At 41.9% G+C, this 23141-nt stretch overlaps 2 protein-coding genes across 2 annotated transcripts in view; one reads left to right on the top strand and one right to left on the bottom strand.

Moving 5' to 3' along the window:
- Nucleotides 1-5630, top strand: part of dpysl3 (dihydropyrimidinase like 3) — a 50154-nt gene extending 44524 nt beyond the window's left edge. Inside the window, exons 12-14 of the mRNA XM_056241653.1 lie at nucleotides 2083-2262; nucleotides 3619-3775; nucleotides 5265-5630. Of these exons, the coding sequence (XP_056097628.1) occupies nucleotides 2083-2262; nucleotides 3619-3775; nucleotides 5265-5350 (423 nt within the window). The 3' untranslated portion in view covers nucleotides 5351-5630. The remainder of the gene's footprint in view (nucleotides 1-2082; nucleotides 2263-3618; nucleotides 3776-5264) is intronic.
- Nucleotides 5631-7735: 2105 nt separating this feature from the next.
- Nucleotides 7736-23141, bottom strand: part of stk32a (serine/threonine kinase 32A) — a 93718-nt gene continuing 78312 nt past the window's right edge. The window contains exons 8-13 of the mRNA XM_056241655.1: nucleotides 22143-22246; nucleotides 19909-20025; nucleotides 19670-19795; nucleotides 18936-19064; nucleotides 10448-10512; nucleotides 7736-8065 (exon numbers count right to left, since the gene is read on the bottom strand). Coding sequence (XP_056097630.1) covers nucleotides 7954-8065; nucleotides 10448-10512; nucleotides 18936-19064; nucleotides 19670-19795; nucleotides 19909-20025; nucleotides 22143-22246 — 653 coding nt within the window. The 3' untranslated portion in view covers nucleotides 7736-7953. The remainder of the gene's footprint in view (nucleotides 8066-10447; nucleotides 10513-18935; nucleotides 19065-19669; nucleotides 19796-19908; nucleotides 20026-22142; nucleotides 22247-23141) is intronic.

Raw genomic sequence — 23141 nt, 5'->3', positions numbered from 1 at the left:
GCAAGAATAAGATTAGCCTAGTGTTTCTTATTTTGCATCGCAAAAGAAATAAACTCTAAACAAGATGCAACCCTGTTTTACATTAAACAATTTAAACCTTGAAATGTTCGAACTTGGTTTCAAACTTAAGTAATTTTAGTGTTCTTTTACATTACACAATAATTTAGCAGACTAAAGACGAGCTTCTTCATTTTCATTTTCTGATGCAATCGGCTGACAATCTTCCTTCATCAGTTTTTGTCGTTTGTGCAGCGGCTGCGGTTCTACAGGAGGAATGTAGCAAATTTATGTTGTAATGATAATCAAACAAAACTCTTGACTTTAAATAAGTAAACAGATATAAACAGTTACCTATTTAAGCATCAAGGTGGGAAAATATAAACGTAGGACAACATCGGTTAACATCATGTATGCTACATTGAGATTCGATCTCGGGTCGAATGAAGCTCCTCGAAGCTCGTGTCGTTGCGTTGATCACTGAGCTGTCTTCTGTATGCTGTTAAAGTTGTAAAGCCTCATTCAGCCTAAATGTTTTTATTGCAATGTTTTATGTTGAAATGTTTTCATTATTTATTCAATTACATTTCAGTAGCCTAATATCAGTATTGTGATTATGAATTATTTTAACTACGTTTCACTTGTTGAATTCTTCTGCTACCAGCTTTCAATCGCTCTGAATCAGCGCGGTGCGGCAGCAGATTACGCATTAGAGAGAATAAACCGGAATAAACGAACACTTTTCAGAGTCTATGATTGTAGCGCCTCTTAGCGGTAAAAGGCAGCAAATACACCACACATTTTACCGCCGCGGTGGAACGGCTGATGTGGGCATTGTCATGGCTTGCCTCGACATTTGCGTTTGAATAGCGCGCGTCCTCCGTGGGCGTGTCAGATTAACGCGTAATGAAGTGTAATGAGCTGGGGAAAAAAATACTGACAGCACTCTCTTTTCATACAGATTGCATAAACTGAGAATATTTGTTTTTTATATAAATTACTTCATTTAAAAGAAGAGAATTTAAGCTTCATAAAGAAAAACCTCTCGTGCCTGTGTGACAAGTAATCGCGGAGTTACAGTTAATCTTAGGACGCGTTTCAGAATGGACTTCACTGACAGAGAGAACGCAGAACTCGCATCATGTTTGTTTTTCTTTATTTGGTGAAAAGCACAACACTTTGTTTTTATTGTGAGTATCCACAAAAAAAATAGAAACTTAACAGGATCTAATGATGTACAACACTTATATGTAAGATCAAAATTAACCGAGTATTTTGAGTCTCTTTTACACTGATAAGAAAAAAAGCGAGACAATCGCGCCGGCGCGATAGCCGACCCCAGGGGGTTAAAGGAGCTGTATGTAAGAAATTTATTTCAATGAATCATAAAATGGTCCTGATATGTCACTAGACATTAAGAAATCATGTTCATTTCAAATACTTATATCACTGACAACAGTAGTCCGGCCAGGATATTGTCATTTAAAAAGTGAAGTTGCAGCCCTCAACTGATGTTGATGTTGTCATGCTGTGTTTTTGTCTGATGCTCCTCCCTCCACCTATCGACCAATCACGAAGTCAGTAGTGTTGCGGCATCCGGGTTGCCAGCTCTGCTCTAGTTACCACAGCTGCAGCTACACACGTGTCGGATAAGAAAAATGCAGCCTATCTGGCAACTTCGAGTCAGGGAGGAGGGGGAGGGGATTTTGAATTTTGAAAGTGAATTTCAAAATCCTCTACAGAATTTTGAAAGTGATTGCAGTACCAGTTTTGGCCACAATCTTACATACAGCTCCTTTAAATTGACTCATTTTTGAACATGATTTCATCTCTTCACTTCAATCTGTTGATTATTTCTTCAATTCAGTTAATCCTATAAAAAGCCAATATGTGATTTAGTATACAAATGTCCATTATGAAACAAAAAACGGCCACCCAGACAGTAACATAGATCCGGCCCACATCGTTGAATCCATGTGCCAGATGTGGGCCGGATCTGGGCCGACCCTGTTACTGTCCTCTTCCGTGGTCGTTTTCGTTCCACAAGTGTTGTTTAATGCCCGTGATGTTCTTGTGTTGTTCTAGGCAGCGGAGTATAATGTGTTCGAGGGCATGGAGCTGAGAGGTGCGCCCCTGCTGGTCGTCTGCCAGGGGAAGATTGTTCTGGAGGACGGGAACCTGCACGCGACCTCCGGCGCCGGACGCTTTATTCCCTGCACCCCGTTTCCGGACTTCGCTTACAAACGTGTCAAAGCCAGGAAACAGGTAGAGCTCACGCTGGGAAGAGCACAGGTCCTGATGGTCTGAACACACGTGTGACAGGACTGAAATTCCTTTTCATTTTATTACCCTTTTTCTTCTACACTTTTTTTTGCAGTTTATCATCGTTTCCTATTGGAAAGGCAAATCTAGGTGTTAATGTCTTTTCGTAGGTTTAAAAATTGAGTCTATTAAATATAGACAAAATATTGAAAAAATACACTCCACCATCATGACAAAAGCAGACAGAAGGTTTAAAAAAGAGGCCACATCAAAGTGATCACATGGTACAAAATGAAAATGCTACACTTAAAGGGATAGTTACCCCAAAAATGAAAATTCTGGGTTACAATTTATTTGGATGGTCCACTTTAGACGTTCTACTAACTAACTCTCGTTAGAGTATTGGTAGGCTCGGGTTTGTAGAATAAGTTGACATGTAGTTGCAAAGTTACGGATAGTCGGTAGAATGTCTGAAGTGGACCATCGAAAATAAAGTGTAACCAAATTCTGTCATCTTTCACTCACCTATAAGACTTTGGCTAATCTTCGAAATACAATATATAAACAAGATATTTTTTATGAAATCTGAGGGATTTCTGTCCATCCATTGAAAGTCCATTCAACCAAAACCGCTTGTAAAAGTAATCAAAATGAATTGAGTGGTTTAATTCAAGTCTTCTGAAGAGACACGGTCGACACATACATGTATTAAATCAACACACATAAAGCTCATCAAATATGGTCAATTGATGCTCATGCTTGTTTGATGCATGAGGTTTACTTTAGCCTGATCATTAAGAAATTTATAAAAAATATCTTCATTTGGGTGAGTAAATTATTAACTTTAATCCATGAATTTTAATTTTGGGTGGACTGTCTCTTTAATGAAAACTGCTTTGCTTGTGAGATCTTAAAAATATATATTAAAATTTTTGGACTCTTTACTTTTTTCTCCTCCCAGCATTTTCCCCCCAAACAAACTAGCCAGCAAATCTCAAAAATATCTTGTTTACATTGTAGAAATAATGCAACATGATTAACCTTCTCAACAATCTGTCAGCGAAATCTGGAACCAATTTCCAAGAGAACATGAAATTTACAATTTACGTGAATTCCCGAAAACGGCCCACATGAGGATAGATGCCTCTATGGGATGTAATTGCCAACACCCAAACTGTCTCTCTCTCTCTCTCTCTCTCTCTCTCTCTCTCTCTCTCTCTCTCTCTCTCTCTCTCTCTCTCTCTCTCTCTCTCTCTCTCTCTCTCTCTCTCTCTCTCTCTCTCTCTCTCTCTCTCTCTCTCTTTAAACGATATGCTACACAATCCTGTGTAAACCTGAAGTGTTTTGTGTGTCGTACAGATGGCCACGCTGAAGGCGGTCCCCAGGGGCATGTATGACGGCCCCGTGTCTGAGTTTACAGCCATGTCGAGGGGAGGAACACCGTCCGCCTCCACCCGGTCCTCACCCACCAAAGCCCCTCTAAGGAACCTCCATCAGTCCGGCTTCACGCTATCCGGTAACCCTGGGAAACGATGTCTCGTATTCATACAACAGTGCAGGCGCAAACATCAAATTGGCATAATTATTGAATTATAGTGGGATAAAACAGTCGCAGAACCCAGCAGTAATCCATACAAAGTCTAAATATATGCAATGATATGTGCTAGTTAAGGAGTCAGTGACTTATCTATGCATTTATTCAAAAACACACAAAAATGCAATTCATATGTACAGTGACTGGAATACACCATGGTTTACTTTCTGAATTCAAGCTAATTTTTGACATATTTTAAAGCATAAAGTAGAACACGTCATAGTGGAGCAACTGCCTCATAATGAAGGAATCATCGTTCTCTTGAAAAGAAAAGTAGTTTGACATAATTTATTTTATTGCAGTTTTGTTGAAATATTAGAAAATATTTTAAACACTTTTGTCTGCCAAATAATCAAAGTAATTTTTAATCCTGTTTTTTCAGATAATTGCGACTTTTTATCTCACAATTTTGACTTTTTTTCTCTCAAGATTGCGAAATATAAACTCAGAATTGTGAGATAAAAAGTCGCAATTACCTTTTTTTATATTCAGTGGCAGAAACAAGCTTCCCTAAATAACACTCCCTGTTGAATTAAAAAAAAAGAAACCATATAGTTAGAATTTTTTTTTTCAACTAAATTGTATTAAACTTTTTTCTGAATTATTGTGGGTTTTATCCATTCTTAATTTTTTTCAGAACATGTGCAATTTAAAAAAGACATCACAAATAAACTTTAAGGTCTTTTTAAAGTTCTCTCTAATTTTAGTAAGTACACTAAAGAAATGTTTTTAGTTTTATCTTAAGTAAAATTTAAGTAAATACATTTATTTTATGTAGCGCCTTTAAAAGTTGCTTTCTCAAAGCGCTTTACAGGCAAACATAAAAACAAGTACACACTTCAATACACAAATAAAACAGGTAAAATGAATAATCAACTAAAAGCAATTCTAAAATCAAATGTTTTGAGACGAGCTAATTATAGCTAATTTAGCTTTTGTTTATGGTGAAATTAAGTTGTAAAAAGCCCCAAAAATATTATATTGTCCTACATTTTAGTAACATTTTGGCTTATGTCTAAAGAAAATATATTGATTGAGTATGGTCAGAATTTAAGATTTGAATCAAACCATAAATATAATTTGAGAATTTTTTGTTTTGTTTTGTTGGTCCAATGTTTTTGTGTGTGTGTGTATTTAAAATGTGTAAAGGAGGTCCACCGAAACTAAGTAACTCTACCAGAGTTACATTCATAAGCATATCAATTCCCAATTTAATAACGTATGGCACATAAAAAAAAGTCTCGTGGCTCACACAGAAGGCACTTTAAATCCAAACCGAGCAGCTGTTGGTCCACGCTGCAACTTGAACACAAGCGCCATCAGTGTGGGGAAGTGTGGTAGAGAACGACCCGTGACCTCATGTAACCCTCTCTCTCTCTCTCTGTGTGTGTGTGTGTGTGTCCCGTCACAGGTCCTGAAGAAGCCCCCATCAGACCAGCGGGACGACGCATCGTTGTGCCCCCTGGTGGCCGCTCCAACATCACCTCTCTTAGTTAGATATAAAGAGCATGTAAGAGGGACCGCCAGGATAAAATCAACCATGTAGAAGTAAGGTGATTAGTCAGGAAAAGAAACGTAAAACACTGAACTCATGCCTTACCCTTCACGATTTACTCCTGCTGAGCGACTGAAGATCAGTAGTCCACCTCTGAAGAAAGCAAAGCCCGTTCAAATATTAGGGCATTTAGTGTAGCGTTCTGTTCGTTTAGATGTGTTTAGAGAAACTGACCTAGAAGACATTAGAATTACAGTGAACCCGACTTTGTTTGGATGGTTTGCAATGTTTAAAAAAGGAAGTAGAATTAAAACTCGTTAGCATTTCCAGCAGGCGTTTGCGTTCAGTAGAGGAAGGACTACTGTCATGTATTTCATAGGGCTTTATCTGTATTCCCTCGTAAGCTTTTTTCTTTTGCGTATATCAGCTGTGATTATGCTAGTTAATGTTACTTTGTAAATGAAGTGTTGAGTTTGCAGTTTTTTTTAAGTATTATAAAGTTGAATGAATGTTAAGGAAAAACATGCAATGATATACTGGTGTAGAATATCACAAAACATTTGCATTTGCTCAAACACCAGTGCACATACTGTACTGCTTTTGTTATATGAAGGAGGAGTTGAACTTCAACCCGACACATTGAATCTCAGTAAAGGGAAAGAAAGGTTAACTAGACTTCATGTCAAATGAGTGATGGAAAGGGGAAAGATATTCAGCTTTTGCATTTCAGTTTTGTTGAATATTCAGGCGACTACAATTGCAGCTTAAAACGTCAATTGAAAAATGATTAACCGGTGCTACAATGTCTTTTCGTAAATCACAGACGTATTGGAATAAGTTTTTAAAATCGAAATCTTTGGTAGAGGTCTAGTTGAGGAATGAGTTACATGTCCCAAATAACAATGGCATAAAGTGATTGATGTGGAATATGTTGTTTATTATATTTATGTAGGTTTGATTGTATTTCCCCCCCCCCCCCCGTTTTTTTAACAGCTGGGTCAAAAATGAAGGAGAAAAAAAGCAGGTCAAAGTGAATGTGTGATGTGCAAAATTTGTTCCTCAATAAACAGAAGTTACAACTGACTGCCTGTATATGATTTGTCACATCGAGGGCATATTCATCACCTCACAGTTCGAGGAAATAAGAACTAGTCTAAAACATGCGTGCACACAAACATTTACAACACTGTGGTTATCGTGTGAGGAAATCAAATTGAGTTTTTTATTAACAATTACATGGAAAATATGACACTGTACAGATGCGAAAGAGGGAAAATTCATCATTTTCTTTGGGACAGAGGTGTTCAAAAAATTGCTTCAGACCTAGAGTGAAAAAGCTGAAATATGATGTGACAATATCGTTTGATTTCATTTTCTCACTGGATTAAGTGGTAAGACATGAAAGGGTCTATTCGGTTTGCTATCAAGTTCTCAAACACAGTTAGCGGGTTATTTCAAACTGAAGGTTTGATTTGCAAATCTCTATACAAACTCAGTCCACAAGTCCACATTTTCATTTACATAATCAGTGGAAACAGCATAAAACATCACCCTGACCTATAAATTAGATTCTAATAATAACAAAGCGAAACAAATGGTCGTTTCTAAAATTAAACTGGAAGCAATATAATATTTCTCGTAATTATTGTCATTGTTGTTCCACATTGTGTGTAGATTCACCTGGCCACTAGATGGCGATTTTTATTCATCTTGAGAAATTTCAGATGAGTAATATTTTGTACGTTTCCACCAAACTTAAACAGCACGTTTTCATTAAAGGTGTTTTTTTTGTTGTTGTTTTTTAACAGTGCTGGTGATTTTTTTTTATGTTACAAATCTAAACCTTGTTTCATAAATGAGCCAGAAACAACCTTGTGTGAATTTTCCTAAGCTATGCAAACCTTAGTCAGACTTGTCAGATGATGCTATTAAATTGTTTTATTATCAGTTTTATCTGTTCAGTGTCGTCAATATCTTATTCAGCAGCACAATGGGATCCAGCAATGAATCTCCAAAAAAAGCTTTAGATCCAGAAAGGCCAAAAAGTATTCTCAGTGGCATAAACGACAGTATTTTGCAGCTCTGTAAGATTCACGTTTACATGGATTGAATTAATCACATACGCATTAATGAGGTGAAATAAATATCTTTCGCGTTCTGTTCTCTGCATTTGTACGTTAAGAAGAGCAGCTTTATAAATCATGGCGAATGGCTCGAGTCTGATCACTCGCTGAATCAGACAGCAGTAAATCTTCATGTGCCTCCAAACGCATTAGGGGAAATCCATTAAACTAGTAAGGCACACATTTTCACGGCCAGGTGCAGAGAACATCATCATTCAGTTCTTTTTTTGAAAATGGTATTTTGTTGTATTCAGTTTTACGTCAGTCAGTCACTGTAAACCACCGTACGCCGTCAGTTTTTGCGTGAATGCGGAGCATGAGGGGCACGCTAGCTTGATGAATCCATCCTGGAACCCATGATATTCCATGGATTTTCTCATGCATTTTCTGGGGGTTTTCCATGGGAACTGCAGTGGGGCGTCTGCTCTGCCATGAGCTTGGAGTGAAATAAGAAAGCTGTGGCGTGTCCCTCCGGTCAAATGTTAACTTGATAAACAATGCTGTACGTTGTTGTTCTGTCCGTCTTGAATGGCTTTGTTTGTCTCTTCTGCATTGAGGTTGTTGGTCTCAGTGTCCGCTTTGGTTTTCCACAACCTCCGAAACAAAGAAAGGATAACAAATCCATGACTCGATAAGGTTTCACACAGTGTTAAAACTGAAAATGTGCAGTTGTTAACATTAATCATAAAAGTTATTAAAGTGAACTAAAATGTTGTTACTTGAAATAAAATAATTGTTAACTGAATATATATTATTATTTCATTGCCAACATTTCTCCTTTTCATATAGTTTAACTTGATGTACTAAAATAACTAATACAATTATTAAAAATGAATAAAAGAAATAAGAACCAAGAACACAAATCACTAAAACTTTTAACTAAACTAAAATACAAATACAAACATAAAAACATCTCGGTTACGTATGTTACCCTCGTTCCCTAAAGGAGGGAACGGAGACGCCATGTCGGACTGACCGACGAATCAGGGACCAATCTACTAAACGAGCCAATGCACATTGGCATGTGAGATTTGCATCTGTCGCTCTGCCCTGCAGTGTGGATTATAAACGGGCAGCAGTTGCATCGCATATCAGGTTTTCGCTGAGGAGCCGAGCCGGTGACCCGGCCGCCCAGCTCAGGGAACGAGGGTTACATAAGTAACCAAGACGTTCCCTTTCAGTCGGTTACGTTCGACGCCGCTGGGCGCAGCTCTCAACTGCGTCGCCGAAGAGGCCGGCCTGGGGGACAGGGTAATTTAGGGACCGAATTTTGTCTGCATCCCGCATCTCCGCTAGACCACCAGAGTGGACATCGCCCGACCCAGGGAGCGCACAGTGACTTTAGTCGCTCATAGGGCGAGGTCGGTCGCTGCGTGCAATTCCTGCATTACGCCCTGGTCGGAACTACCCTCGTGCAGCTTCTTGAGCGCTTTGGCCTGGTAGACCTGGAGAAGCGTCATGGCGGCCTCTCTGCAAGCTCCGTTAGCTTTGCCCGTTAGATTGGATAAGTACTTACAGGCCCGGGAGGGGGGACACGGTGGCAGCGGTGCTTGGACACAATTGCATCGCAACTGACCGCTCCACCAGGGGATCCCCGCATAACCCTTGGCCGCTCCATCATTGATGGACCTGGTCGATTTCTGGCAGTAAAAGGTGCCATCCATGACCTAGTAAGCTCCTCATGCACCTCCGGGAAAAATGAAACCGGGGCGGGAAGCTGAGCCACCCCGAGAAACAAATCATCCAGCCTCGAGGGTTCGGGACACGGTGGAGGGTTCCACTCGAGCTTAATGCTCTCGGCGGCCCGGGAAAGCATAGCCATCAACTCTGGGTCGGACTCGGACTCGGACAACGCTACTGTTCCCGAAAGTGGCAACGAATCCCCAGAGAATCCAGACTCACCCTCTGATGCAGCAATCGTCATCTGTTCATCGGGCAGAGCCCCGAAGGATACGGCTGGTACACTTCGTTTAGAAGGTCCAGCGTGTTCCTCTGGAAGCTCGACTGGCTGTGGTGTGTTAGAGGGGTGAGGGGCCCACGGAGGTTGGTTCATCGTGGGGAAAGCCCTAACCGTAATCCTCAGGTCACCCCCACTATTCGCCGAAGTAGACCTCTTCTGATGGCCACCAGAAGAGGAACTAGATTGAGGGATAGGCGAAGGGACTTTACCTCGTCTGAGGTACTCGAGTCTCGACTGCAACACAGAGATGGTCATCTTCCCGCAGTGGGTACATGACGCAGTGTCACACCCATGTAAGCTCTTCTAGGGAAATTAGTTCTCTCAGGTGCTGAAAACTCGCAGGGGAAATGGCCGCAGTAACACAAGCAGAGACAGTGCAGCCTGCTGTGTGCACTCACTCTTTAAAGAGCTGTGAAAACAGCTGTTTTTTAAGCTCCTTATGAGACCGTGACCACCTCTGAAGCATCGTCACACCAACACCAACTGCAGATGCTTCTTTCCAAAGAGAACAAGGGGCTCGAAGAACACTCTCAACATAGATTGTAGAGCAGAAACAGTAAAACTGCTCGAAGCGAAAAGCTTAAATGCGATGCACCTTCTGCCCATTTATACCCGGGGCGGAGCGGCAGACGCAAATCTTGCATGCCAATATCGCATTGGCTTGTTTAGTTACACTTGAAGTAGTTTCGTTGGTCAGTCCAACGTGGCGTCGAACATGACCTACTGAAAGGGAACTAATATATATATATATATTGGAATATAAGTGCAAAACCTCATTTGGCCTTGGGTGTTTCAAAACTCTTGCATTTCAAAACAAGGTTAAAAACATCAAGGTGTAACTTTACTAATGCACATATATCTCAATATAATGAATACATATATAGAACAACTGTTGAGATTAAATAACAAAACACTTGCTTTACAATGGAAACTAATGCATGAAACTGAATATGTTATTGTTAAAATTCAAACAAAAAAAGGTGTCATGTTCTTACAAAGTTATCACGTTTTCTTACTTTTCCCTGTTGAAGACGATGAAATCTCTTTGGACAGTGTCTAAGCGTTGTTGGATTTGCCCATTCTGTACAATCAAAAGAAAAGAATGAGTTAATGTTTTACATTATATGTGACAAAGTAGAGTAGATTCGGAAATAAGCAGTGCCGTAACCCTCATTGACAATGAGGGTGACAAGCCCCCCAAATATTTGATATTCTTGATTCTGCTCTGCTGCACACAGGGGCGGCAGTGGCTCAGTGGTTCATGTAGGTTGTCTACAAACCAGAAGGTTGGTGGTTCAATCCCTGGTTCCACCTGACCAAGTGTCGAGGTGTCCATGAGCAAGACACCTAACCCCAGCTGCTCCCGACGAGCTGGATGGCGCCTTGCATGGCTGACACCGCTGTCGGTGTGTGAATGGGTGAATGTGAGGCAATGTAAAGCGCTTTGGTGGCCATTGGGTCTGTGAAAGCGCTATATAAATGCAGTCCATTTACCACTTCATTACGAACCACTGTTTGATTTTGGGCTGACAAAAAGTTTCAAAAGAACATTTTTAGGCAAGTCGAATGTGAGAGACAAGAAATGTTAACAGAGCCATTTAGACATTGGTCAGCAATAGTTGGTATTAAAAGGAGGGTCATACTCATTCTAGAGTAGCTTTTGATTAGACAAAAAATTGGATACACCCCTGAGTGATAGATGATGTCATCAATATTTACAGTCAGTTTTTCCAGAAAAGGAAGACTTTTCTCAAAAAAATTTTTTTTAAAGAGAACTTCAAAGCTAATAGACATGAACTAAATGCCACTAAAGTATGAATTCACAGGGTCTTCCTCACAGTCATCACCATTTTGTGTTGTTTTGTTAGGTCAGTGCAGTCATCTCAGAGAAGAGAAACATTATCAGTGACTGAAGCATCCAGACTGAGTCCAGACAATGCGTTTGCCCTACTGAACCGAGCTGTCGCTGACTACAGGTGCTCAAACAGCAGGATGTCAGAAAGATTAAACAGAACAGCAGAAAGAGGCCTTAGGGAGCATTCACACTGACAACACTTTGTGACGAGGAAGCAACCAAAAGTCAAACATTTCACTTTTGCTTTTGTCAAGAGGTGCACGGTAAAACCATGTGAAATGACATATATTTCATGAAAAGATTTGTTTGCAAAGACCACTATAAAAAGGTAGATTTTATTTGACTTTTTCACAGTCTCAAATAATGAATGCACAATTTCAGCTCTGCCATTCCTCACTGTCCTCCAAACTGCACCTATACTTTGCCCTATACACTATAAAAAATAATATAATCAAGTCATGACAACATATGTTCCCTATCTGTCAGTCACTACAACGTTATGTCGACTGACAAATGGGGTCTCACTTGGGAGCTCCAATCACCTCTGAGTTTTTAGAAAAACAGCCAATAGAATTTGCGATTGTAATCGGCATGCCAAGCCACTCCCCCGTACATGCTGGTATTTAAGATGGTGGCACGCATCCAATCATTCGATTTATGCTTTGGAGCCGAGTGGTTGTCTCTTATGAGCGATCACTCTTTCCAGTTGCCTCGAAAGAAGCCCTCCTGCTGGTGTATATGGAGCATTCAGCAGTGTTTCGCCATTGTATTGCAGTTAAGTGCAGCGTTTTCGTTATTTCGAAAAATAACGTTCCCCTTCGAGGGAATTCGAACTGCGTCATTGTTATGGCACTTTGGGGAATGCCCCCAGCGTAGCGCATCTGAAGCATGAATGAAATCTGTCCAATCCTGATTGGTGCTGCGTCATGACGTAGTAGATGACGGCATAACCGGAAGATACAAAGGGACGCTGGCAAATACAAACACTAGCTTTTTTGCTCTTCAGCTAAAGCGCTCTGTGTCAAACTGTCTGTCTTATTTGGTGTTGTTTGTCCCATAAGAGGCCCTCCCAGAGGACTACGTTCCTGGGAGTTGTATGGGACTCAACAACGATGCGGGCACAAATGTCTCCTGCGCGCGTGAAGTCCATACAATGGTCTCCAGAGTGAAGCTAGGCCACAACCTCACTGTGAAGCAGTTTCAGAGACTGCTGGGGCTCATGGCAGCAGCGTCCAGTGTTATACCTTTTGGCCTGCTACACATGAGACCCCTACAGTGGTGGTTGAGAGCCAAGGGATTTTCCCCGTGGGGAAATCCGTTCCGTATGATCAGGGTAACGCGCAGATGCCTTCGTTCCCTCGTCATATGGAGGAAACCTTGGTTCCTGTCCCAGGGACCGGTGCTGGGAGCATCATGTTGCCGGAAAGCCGTTTCAACAGATGCCTCCCTCACTGGTTGGGGCGCGGTCATGGACGGCCGCCTTTGCGAGAGGTCTGTGGGAGACCCGGCACTCTTCCTGGCACATCAATTGCCTGGAAATGCTGGCGGTCTACAAAGCTCTGAGGAGTTTTTTCCCGGACCTCTGCGGCCACCATGTCCTGATACGGTCGGACAACATGTCCGTAGTCGCGTATCTGAATCATCAGGGGGGTCTGAGGTCGCGCCCTCTATGCAGACTGGCACACCAGATCCTTCTGTGGTCCCAGGGGAAACTGTCGTCTCTCTGAGCGATGTATGTCCCCGGGGATCAAAATCATGGAGCAGACGTCCTGTCGAGGCAGGGGCTGAGGCCCGGGGCTGAGGCCCGGGGAGTGGCGACTCCACCCTGAGGTGGTGGAGGCCATGTGCGTGAGATTCGGCCCAGTGGAAGTGGATCTTTTCGCGTCTCGAGAGACGTCCCACTGTCCACTGTGGTTCTCTCTCAGGTATCCAGCTCCGTTGGGGCTGGACGCTATGACACAGACGTACGCATCTGTACGCATTTCCCCCGATCGCTCTGCTCCCGGGAGTCTTGGAGCGGGACCCGGATATGGTTCTCGGACATTGTAGCACTGCTAGACGGCCTCCCGTGGCAGGTCCCTCTGAGGAGGGATCTGCTGTCTCAGGCAGGGGGCACAATATTTCACCCCCGGCCAGAGCAGTGGAACCTCTGGGTCTGGCCCCTGAGGGGGCTCGGTACCTAGAGGCTGGCCTGTCAACAGGTGTTGTCGAGACCCTACTTAGCTCCAGGGCTCCTTCCACTAGGAGACTGTACAGCCTAAAGGGGAATGTGTTTTCCACTTGGTGTAGAGAGCGTGAGGTGGACCCAGTTAACTGCCCAGTGGCTTCAGTGCTGGAGTTCCTCTAAGATCGTTTCTCCGCCGGTCTTTCCCCATCCACACTTAAGGTGTATGTGGCTGCCATTGCGGCTTTCCAATCACCTATAGGTGCTGGGCCTTTGGGAAGGCACCATATGGTTGTACGTTTCCTCCGTGGGGCTCGGAGGATTAGGCCTGCGGCTTGCTCCAGAGTCCATACTTGGGACCTGGCGGTGGTTCTTGAAGGGTTGGCTGAGGCCCCCTTTGAACCACTGGAGTCGGCTGAGGCAAAGAACCTGACCTTCAAGGTGGCCTTTCTCCTTGCCATCACTTCTCTGAGGAGAGTGGGGGATCTCCAGGCCTTGGCTATATCGCCAACTTGCCTGGAGTTTGCCCCTGGTGGGGTTAAGGCCATCTTACATCCTAGACCGGGCTATGTGCCCAAGGTGCCGTCTAGTGCGGCACGGTCAGTGGTTCTTCAGGCCTTCCATCCTCCACCTCATGGGACGGCGGAAGAGGGGAGACTTCACCTGCTCTGCCCAGTCAGAGCCCCAAGGGTTTACTTGGAGAAGTCTTCTCAGTGGAGGAAGTCAGACCAGTTGTTGGTGTGTTTTGGTTCACCCAAGAAAGGGCTGCCTGCATCTAAACAGACAATCAGCAATTGGATTGTCCAAGCTATAGCCACGGCTTATCAGGTGCGCAATTTGCCTTCACCTATGGCCGTGAGGGCACATTCCACCAGGAGCATGGCCTCCTCTGTGGCCCTCCTTTCTGGCGTCTCGCTTCAGGAGATCTGCGAGGCGGCCGGGTGGGCCACCCCGCACACCTTCATACGCTTTTACAGTCTGCAACTCCCTGTGACGCCTGGCGCCAGAGTGCTCGCGTCCTAAGTGTGCCTGGTCTTCCAGCTTCACACTAGGGCGGGCGTGATTACGGTGTGGCATAGTGGGTATTTCGTTCCCCAAAGTGTCATAACGATGACGCAGTTCGAGTTCCCTCGAAGGGGAACGTCTCGGGTTACGACTGTAACCTTTGCTCCCCGAGAAGGGAACGAGACACTGCGTCTCGTCGCCACACCTATCACAGTCAGAGCGCTAGCTTCATCGCAAAAGAGCTAGTGTTTGTATTTGCCAGCGTCCCTTTGTATCTTCCGGTTATGCCGTCATCTACTACGTCATGACGCAGCACCAATCAGGATTGGACAGATTTCATTCATGCTTCAGATGCGCTACACTGGGGGCATTCCCCAAAGTGCCATAACGATGACGCAGTGTCTCGTTCCCTTCTCGGGGAACAAGGGTTACAGTCGTAACCCGAGACGGTTTCCTAAAAGAGCAAAATGGGCAGCAAGATGCCTTTCTGTCCGGGTGTTTCTGGAGGCGGTCGATTCCTGTCCTCAACTGACGTCCATGATCGCCGTCTCTCATGTCCGGGCCGTGAGCATGCTGAGATGGCATTCGTGGATTGTTCATGTCCTCATTGCGAGAAAATGACCATGTCGACACTGCAGTCACGACTCTTCTCGTGAAGTCCCCTCTGTTGTTACCCAGCCCGGTTCCTCTTCACAGCACAGGGCGAGGAGGTTAACACTCTGGGAGACCTTAGGGTTACAGTGGGAGCTCTTCCACCGGGCCAGTCTCCACTGACCTCCCGCTCTTCCAATGTGCCGTTGAACTGCCGGATGATGGTGCGCGTCCTCAGAGGGGAACCAATGTGTCATTCGGCTCTCTAGGTGAGGACCAGTTGTCGATAGCGGCATCTGAGTGTGGGCTATTGTCCTCTGGAGAGGAAGATGAAGTTGAGCTTCCCCCTTCTGGGGTGGTCATTCGCACTGAATTGGATTCAGAGTTGACGGCCATGCTTTTCCGTGTCACCGCGGGCATCAGACTCGAGTAAAACCATCCACCTTGTCACAAGCGCTCATGGTTGGATGGTTGGTTCCACGGTGTGGTGTGCGGTTCACGGCGAGGGTGCTTCATCGTACCCCAAAAAGGCGGTGGGTTATGGCTGATCTTAGATCTGCGAGTCTTGAACTGGGCCCTTCACAAGCTCCCATTCAAGATGTTAACGCAGAATCGCATTCTCATGTGCGTTCGTCCCCTCGCAAAAATCAACCTCAAGGACACATACTTCAACGTCTCGATTCTGCCTCAACGGAGTTGTCCCAGTCTCCTGGTATCTTTACCAAAGTCGCGTGGGCTGCTAAGGAAAGTGGGCATTCACATTTTCAACTACCGCGACGATTTTTTTTTTCTTATCCATGACATAAAACCTTCAGTACAAACAAAGGGTATACACAGGCACAATACAAAAAAGGATATATTGTTATGCACAACAAAATGGATAAGTTGAAAGACAATACAAACATGGGTCTAATATCAACCATCCTTTAAAGTGGCAATCTTAAAGTTCCTACAACTATCATTTTTATTTAAGGTGCAGGTTTCCACGGTGCTGGGAAACCTTTTTACTGAGGGAATTTTATAAGTAATTTCCAGACATGGAAATTTCTAGAATGAAATGATTCTAGTTATGTCAAGCTCTAAAGTATTCTAGTAGGTAGAAACTGTTATTTGTGAATATTGTCTTAAATGGTCGAGGGCCGTGTAGTCAAAAGGTTGAACCATTGATTTAGAGCAACTGAAGTAGATATCCATGAGCAGAACTGTATTCCGCTTTCTGATTTATTTCTGCAAAATATTCTGTATTTGTGTTTTGGATGGCCAGAAATGCTGACAACAAAGTTGTAAAGAAAATGGTTTTCTTTACAACCCTTGGATGGAGCCATTTCATTATTTCAAATGATTACTTGGACAAAACATGCCCCTTAAAAACACATATAAACAAAACTCTGGATGCTATTTCAGATCTTTTTTATCTAAATGGATGGTTCTTGGCTAGAATAGGCCTGGCCAGATTGTGGCCTTAAGCCGATAGTTGGTCTACAAGAGATTTGAATTGAGCATTAGAGGGCCATTAATGTATCCTGTATGACACAAAATGTGAAAAAAAGTACTGCAAAGCAAAAAAAACAAGAGTTGTAACTCCTGCCTCTATAAATGTGTGAAGTCATGACTTTGAGTGTCATTAAATGTCAGTAGGTGTCGAGTGTTTAGTGCTTACTCCAGAAACCTCAGCCATGCAACTCCACGATTCAAACAGGCAAGCACAGGGATTTCCTTGAGTAAGCATGACTGATGCTTAGTGTGCTACAATCGAGGAGAGGGCTTGTTCATACTCCATCCAATAGAAAAAAGCTCTTTGAAACTCTCTCTGTGCTGCTGAACACACAGTGCTGGTGATACTCAGAGGATGTTCACCCCCAAAAAAGTGTAATTATTTACTCACCAAACATTTATTCATCTTGTAGGAATGGTGAACTAACATTTTAAGCACTGAACTTTAATTGTGTTTGTATTTCCAGACAGCAACATAGTGTCGGCCCAGATCCGGCCCAAATCTGGTACGAGTGGAATCCACATGTACCAGATGTGGGCCGGACCTGGGCCGACACTATGTTGCTGTCAGTTTGAGAGAAGCTGTTGTAACTGTATAGCATTCCTAACAGACACTAATTATATAGTAATGAGTATTTAGCCACAGACTGAAGAAACAGAGAAGATTTTACTCTGAACAGAGCGTGAACTCTGGAAGGAAGTGGAGTCTATGGTGTGGAGTCAGTGTGGCCTGTGGGAGTGGGATGCTGCTCTTTATTTTGTTCTCACAACAAGAGTTCAACTTTTCTCTGCATTTATCTGTGGCTGGATTGAGCCCATTTCTCCATACATTACAAACTTCAGTGGGAGGAGAGAACTGAGAAGCCGTCAGGACAGAATGAGTTAGTGGGAGGAAATCTGAAGGATACAGAGAGAAACAGGGAGAGTCAGGAGCAGAGACTGTAGGTCATATAGTATCGATCCCCACTTATTCAGAAAATGTGAATGTACGACAATAACTTGAACTCCTACAGTATTCCTCCTACACTAGTATTCCATTCACACACACACACACAGACACATTCCTTCACTCATTCACACTCTCTCTCACTCACTCACTTTTTTTCTCAGAATTGCGAGTTTAAATCTTAGATACTGTTTAAACTCGCCATTATGAGAAAAAAAGTCGGTCTTTTTCCCTCAGGATTGGACTAAAACTATAAGTTTACATAGACAAAATTGCAAGCCATAAACTCGCAACTAAGAGACAAAAGTCATAATTGCGAGAAATAAAGTCATAATTGCAAGATATAAAACTGCAATTGTGTGAAAATAGTCAGAATTGCGCGATATAAACTATATATATATTAAATATATGATTTTTTAAAAAATCTAAAACAATTGTTTCTCGCAATTGCGAGTTTATATCCCGCAATTCTGACATTATAAATCGCAATTGCAGGTTTATGTCTTGCAATTGTGAGGAAAACAGTTCGATTTTCACTTTTTAGACAGTTAATTATTATTTTTTCCATGGCGGAAACAAGCGTCCATATTAAAGTGTGCTGAATTTACAAACACAAATGTATGGGAAAGTACAATCTACTTTAATGTAATTTTGTTGCAATTTAGTACATTTAAAATATATTAACTTTAAATGTAATTTTGAATCACACACTACAGGTCAAGTACTTTATATATGCTTTAGTGAGTAACTTGTAGCACTTTATTTTACAGTGCCATTGTTACATGTTACATGTAGCAATTTTACTTTTTGTCATTTTACAATTACTATAAATTGTGCATAATTACATGCAACTAACCTTAACCCTACTCTAATCCTGAACCTAAACCTGAACCTAAAAAAGAAGGCGGAGCCTACCTATTACGTAATCGACCAATGGCAACGTTTCCGGAAAGTTCGCTTTGGCAAGATGTTTCGAACTCCCAGTGAACTTTATTTTGGCATGATTTTGTTCGAAATGATGTCACACCAGTTCGTTCTTCGAAATCGGGGCCATAACCCTATAGTAAGTACATAAGTACTTAAATGTATAATTACACTGTAACACGGCCTCTTTAAAATAAAGAGGAACTAAATCAGAGCTGCAAAACTTATCATTAGAAAACGTTTCTAAATGTCAACGATTCTTAATTCCCACTGCATAAATCCATCAGAGAACTGACTCATGCTGACAAACAAAGAACAGTCACTGCAGAAAAATGTGAAGGTAATATGTTAATGCCATAAACAAGACTTTAATTGTTTTATGTCTTTTTGCAGTTATGCAAGTTCTTCCATAGTGACAGAGTGAACAAGCTGGGTTTTCCTACCAAAAACTGTAGTGAGATCATTGTCATGTTCTGAAGTAATAACTGTAATACGAGGAAGAGAAGATGAAGAGAGAGATGCTACCTGAGGAGATCCATCAGAGCCGTTCTCCCTCGTCTTCCTCGCCAGCCTCTTCTTCTTCTTATGCAGCGGTTTGGATTCCAGGATCATCTCCTCCAGCTCAAACGTGGGGTCACAGTTTAGTCGTCTCCTCTGCCATCAAACAAATACTCATTTATACACAATGTGCCCACGAACAAATCAAAATCTTTTGGCAAGCATTACTATTTCAAAGAGAAGGGCACTTAATTGTATTGAATGTGCACTTATAGCGTACTTCAAATCTCATCATCACATTGTGAATGTCATCACATTAGAAACGCACAGATAGACATTGCAAAATATTGAAGCGAGAGGCTGCCTGTAATAGTGCCAGAGCTTTCCTAGGATTCACTTCACTTGTGTTGAGCCAGTTTTGTAATTCAGCATTTTTACAGTGCATTCCAAACAGCATAAATATTGCTTACGCAGGACACTTCGAAGGTAAAGCAATCACGGTAACCATGCTGAACTGTTGTTCCAAAAAGACATTTGCAAAAAATAACCTCATCAAACGAGCCTTATAAAATAAAATAAAAATTTTTGTGTGTTTTTTTGTAGGGGTCAACAAGATTCACTGCATCAAATCCTCTCAGTTAAGACCAATTATCATAAATCTGCACAATTTTGGCAAAGTGTAAAGTTCAAATCATTCAAATCTGGAATGTCTACATGTGCATGTCTCTTTATTTGCAGTGTGTGTGTGTGTGTGTACTTACATTAGGGAGGAAGCCAGGTGGGATTTGTTTGCTGAGCACAGCATCCCAATTGACATCAGAGAGGTATTCCAAGTCCTGGAGCTCCGAGAGACAGGACATCCTCTTCTGAGCATCTACACACAACAGCTGACAACAGACGCAAACGCTTTCTTTCGGAATCGTATATTTCTTAATTGATCCTAAAAAATAAATGCAAATGATGAAAGAATAAAGTATGGCTACGGTGTGATTAATGCTACCATTTGTAGGAGAGACTTGATCCCTGAAGACCAGGCCGCAGGGTAACAGGGGTGCGCTTTGTGGAAAGTTTGCAGGATCTCATTGGCTGGTGTGTTAGTGCGCATGATGTACGGCCTCTAAAGAGAGAACCAGGGTGAAACCAGCCATGATGCAACAGTCAATGAAACGTCTACGTTTTCTTGCCAGCTGATTCTCAGCAGCACATGATGAGTCTTGTCGGTAACACTTAAGAATACTGTTCCTTCATTAATGAACAACTACACAGGAACAAATGAGTAACGCACTATAGTAACTAACAAGAAACTCTGATTAACAAATTAGTAAGTAATAGCGCTCAGTCGAATGGGTAGTTCACTATTAGCTAATCAATAACTACTATTTTTCTCATGTCTACCAGAGAACTACTATATACAGGTTAACAATTAACATGAATAATGCATAATTTATAATAAAAGGTACCGGTAACCCACTAGTAATGACTCAAGTGTTACTACATCCTTCTAAAGGAACTACTAATTATTTTTATCAGTATTCTAAAGTGAAAAACATGATAACTACCTAATATTGACTGAAGTCATTGTAAGCTTTTGAGATTTTTAATAGTAATTCCTTCTGATGGATTTGGTAACACTTGAGTCATTACTAGTGTGTTCCCATGATCTTCATTTAAGAAAACTCATGTGTTATCATTACCTTATATTATACACTCACCTAAAGGATTATTAGGAACGCCTGTTCAATTTCTCATTAATGCAATTATCTAATCAACCAATCACATGGCAGTTGCTTCAATGCATTTAGGGGTGTGGTCCTGGTCAAGACAATCTCCTGAACTCCAAACTGAATGTCAGAATGGGAAAGAAAGGTGATTTAAGCAATTGTGAGCGTGGCATGGTTGTTGGTGCCAGACGGGCAAGTCTGAGTATTTCACAATCTGCTCAGTTACTGGGATTTTCACGCACAACCATTTCTAGGGTTTACAAAGAATGGTGTGAAAAGGGAAAAACATCCAGTATGCGGCAGTCCTGTGGGCGAAAATGCCTTGTTGATGCTAGAGGTCAGAGGAGAATGGGCCGACTGATTCAAGCTGATAGAAGAGCAACTTTGACTGAAATAACCACTCGTTACAACCGAGGTATGCAGCAAAGCATTTGTGAAGCCACAACACGCACAACCTTGATGCGGATGGGCTACAACAGCAGAAGACCCCACCGGGTACCACTCATCTCCACTACAAATAGGAAAAAAAGCCTACAATTTGCAAGAGCTCACCAAAATTGGACAGTTGAAGACTGGAAAAATGTTGCCTGGTCTGATGAGTCTCGATTTCTGTTGAGACATTCAGATGTTAGAGTCAGAATTTGGTGTAAACAGAATGAGAACATGGAACCATCATGCCTTGTTACCACTGTGCAGGCTGGTGGTGGTGGTGTAATGGTGTGGGGGATGTTTTCTTGGCACACTTTAGGCACACTTTAGGCCCCTTAGTGCCAATTGGGCATCGTTTAAATGCCACGGCCTACCTGAGCATTGTTTCTGACCATGTCCATCCCTTTATGGCCACCATGTACCCATCCTCTGATGGCTACTTCCAGCAGGATAATGCACCATGTCACAAAGCTCGAATCATTTCAAATTGTTTTTTTGAACATGACAATGAGTTCACTGTACTAAAATGGCCCCCACAGTCACCAGATCTCAACCCAATAGAGCATCTTTGGGATGTGGTGGAACGGGAGCTTTGTGCCCTGGATGTGCATCCCACAAATCTCCATCAACTGCAAGATGCTATCCTATCAATCTGGGCCAACATTTCTAAAGAATGCTTTCAGCACCTTGTTGAATCAATACCACGTAGAATTAAGGCAGTTATGAAGGCGAAAGGGGGTCAAACACAGTATTAGTATGGTGTTCCTAATAATCCTTTAGGTGAGTGTACATTATGCATTATTAATATCAATTATGAACCTGTATATAGTAGTTCTTACAGTCTTCAGTGAGGTATGAAAAATAGTAGTTATTGATTAGCTAATAGTGAACTACACATTCGACTGAGCGCTATTACTTACTAATCTGTTAATCAGAGTTTCTTGTTAGTTACTAGAATGTTAATAGTGCGTTACATACAGTATTTGTTCCTGTGTAGTTATTCATTAATGAAAGACCAGTATTGTAAAGTGTTACCGTCTTGTCCTAATACTGATCTCAGATCAAATGGTTGAGGGTCCCTCACCTGTCCACGGAGAAGCTCATATGCAGTAATCCCTAAAGACCACCAGTCCACTGAGAAAGAGTAACCTGGGTGCGTTCCCTCGAACGACTGGAACAGTTCTGGGGCTGCAACAACAGAACACACAACAGCAAAGATTATATGACAGTATAATGAAGAACTGTTGTTTGTACAGAACTTGTTTCAGCATTTTCAAATGATACAGCAGGTTTCATTGACATTACAGAGAATTTATAGCTTTGATAGCTTAAGTTTTATCTACCAAATCTTTATTACTGAAATTATGTTCTGAGAGTAGCTACACAGTGATACCATGGTAATTTGGTGATGAAAAAAATGGGTAACGCTTTACTTGAAGGGGTGTGCATAAGACTGACATGACACTGTCATAATCATGACATGACACATATCATGAATATGAAGGAGGTTTTATGCATGTTTATGACAACTGTCATTAAGTGTCATTCACTCAATTATGACATTTGTAATGCAAATATGACATTGTTTGAGATGTCTTGGTAATGACAACTTGACATAAACCAATACATCCATCATAACCTGTCAGTGTCTTTGTCATGACAACTTGACATTACTAAGACAACACAACCTGTCATAAATATGTCATAAACATGACATAGCAGATTAGTTATGCATGTCATGATTATGAAGGTGTCATGTCAGTCTTATGCACACCCCTTCAAGTAAAGTGTTACCAAAAATGGTATCAAAATAGTATAAAGCATACTAAAGCCTGGTACTGTGGAGCTTTAAGTTCCTCTATTTGACCAAAATCCTTATTTTTTTGTTTGTACATGATAGCATTAGCATCTATTTTAGTTTACCATAAATGCTTGTAAGCACATTCGGCAGCACACTTAAACCATATTTTAACCATAGCTTTTAATTCTGTTATAAAAGGCTTTTAATGTCAGTCTAGGATTCACTGTGAATTTCATAAACTTTATTAACAGAAGAAAGAAAGAACACTTCATCTGATCAAAA

The sequence above is a fragment of the Rhinichthys klamathensis genome, unplaced genomic scaffold (genome assembly GCF_029890125.1).
Source record: "Rhinichthys klamathensis goyatoka isolate OS25496 unplaced genomic scaffold, OSU_Roscu_1.1 h1tg000658l_1, whole genome shotgun sequence".
Taxonomy (NCBI): domain Eukaryota; kingdom Metazoa; phylum Chordata; class Actinopteri; order Cypriniformes; family Leuciscidae; genus Rhinichthys; species Rhinichthys klamathensis.
The sequence above is the reverse complement of the archived record's forward strand: the minus strand, read 5'-3'. Positions and strand labels throughout refer to the sequence as shown.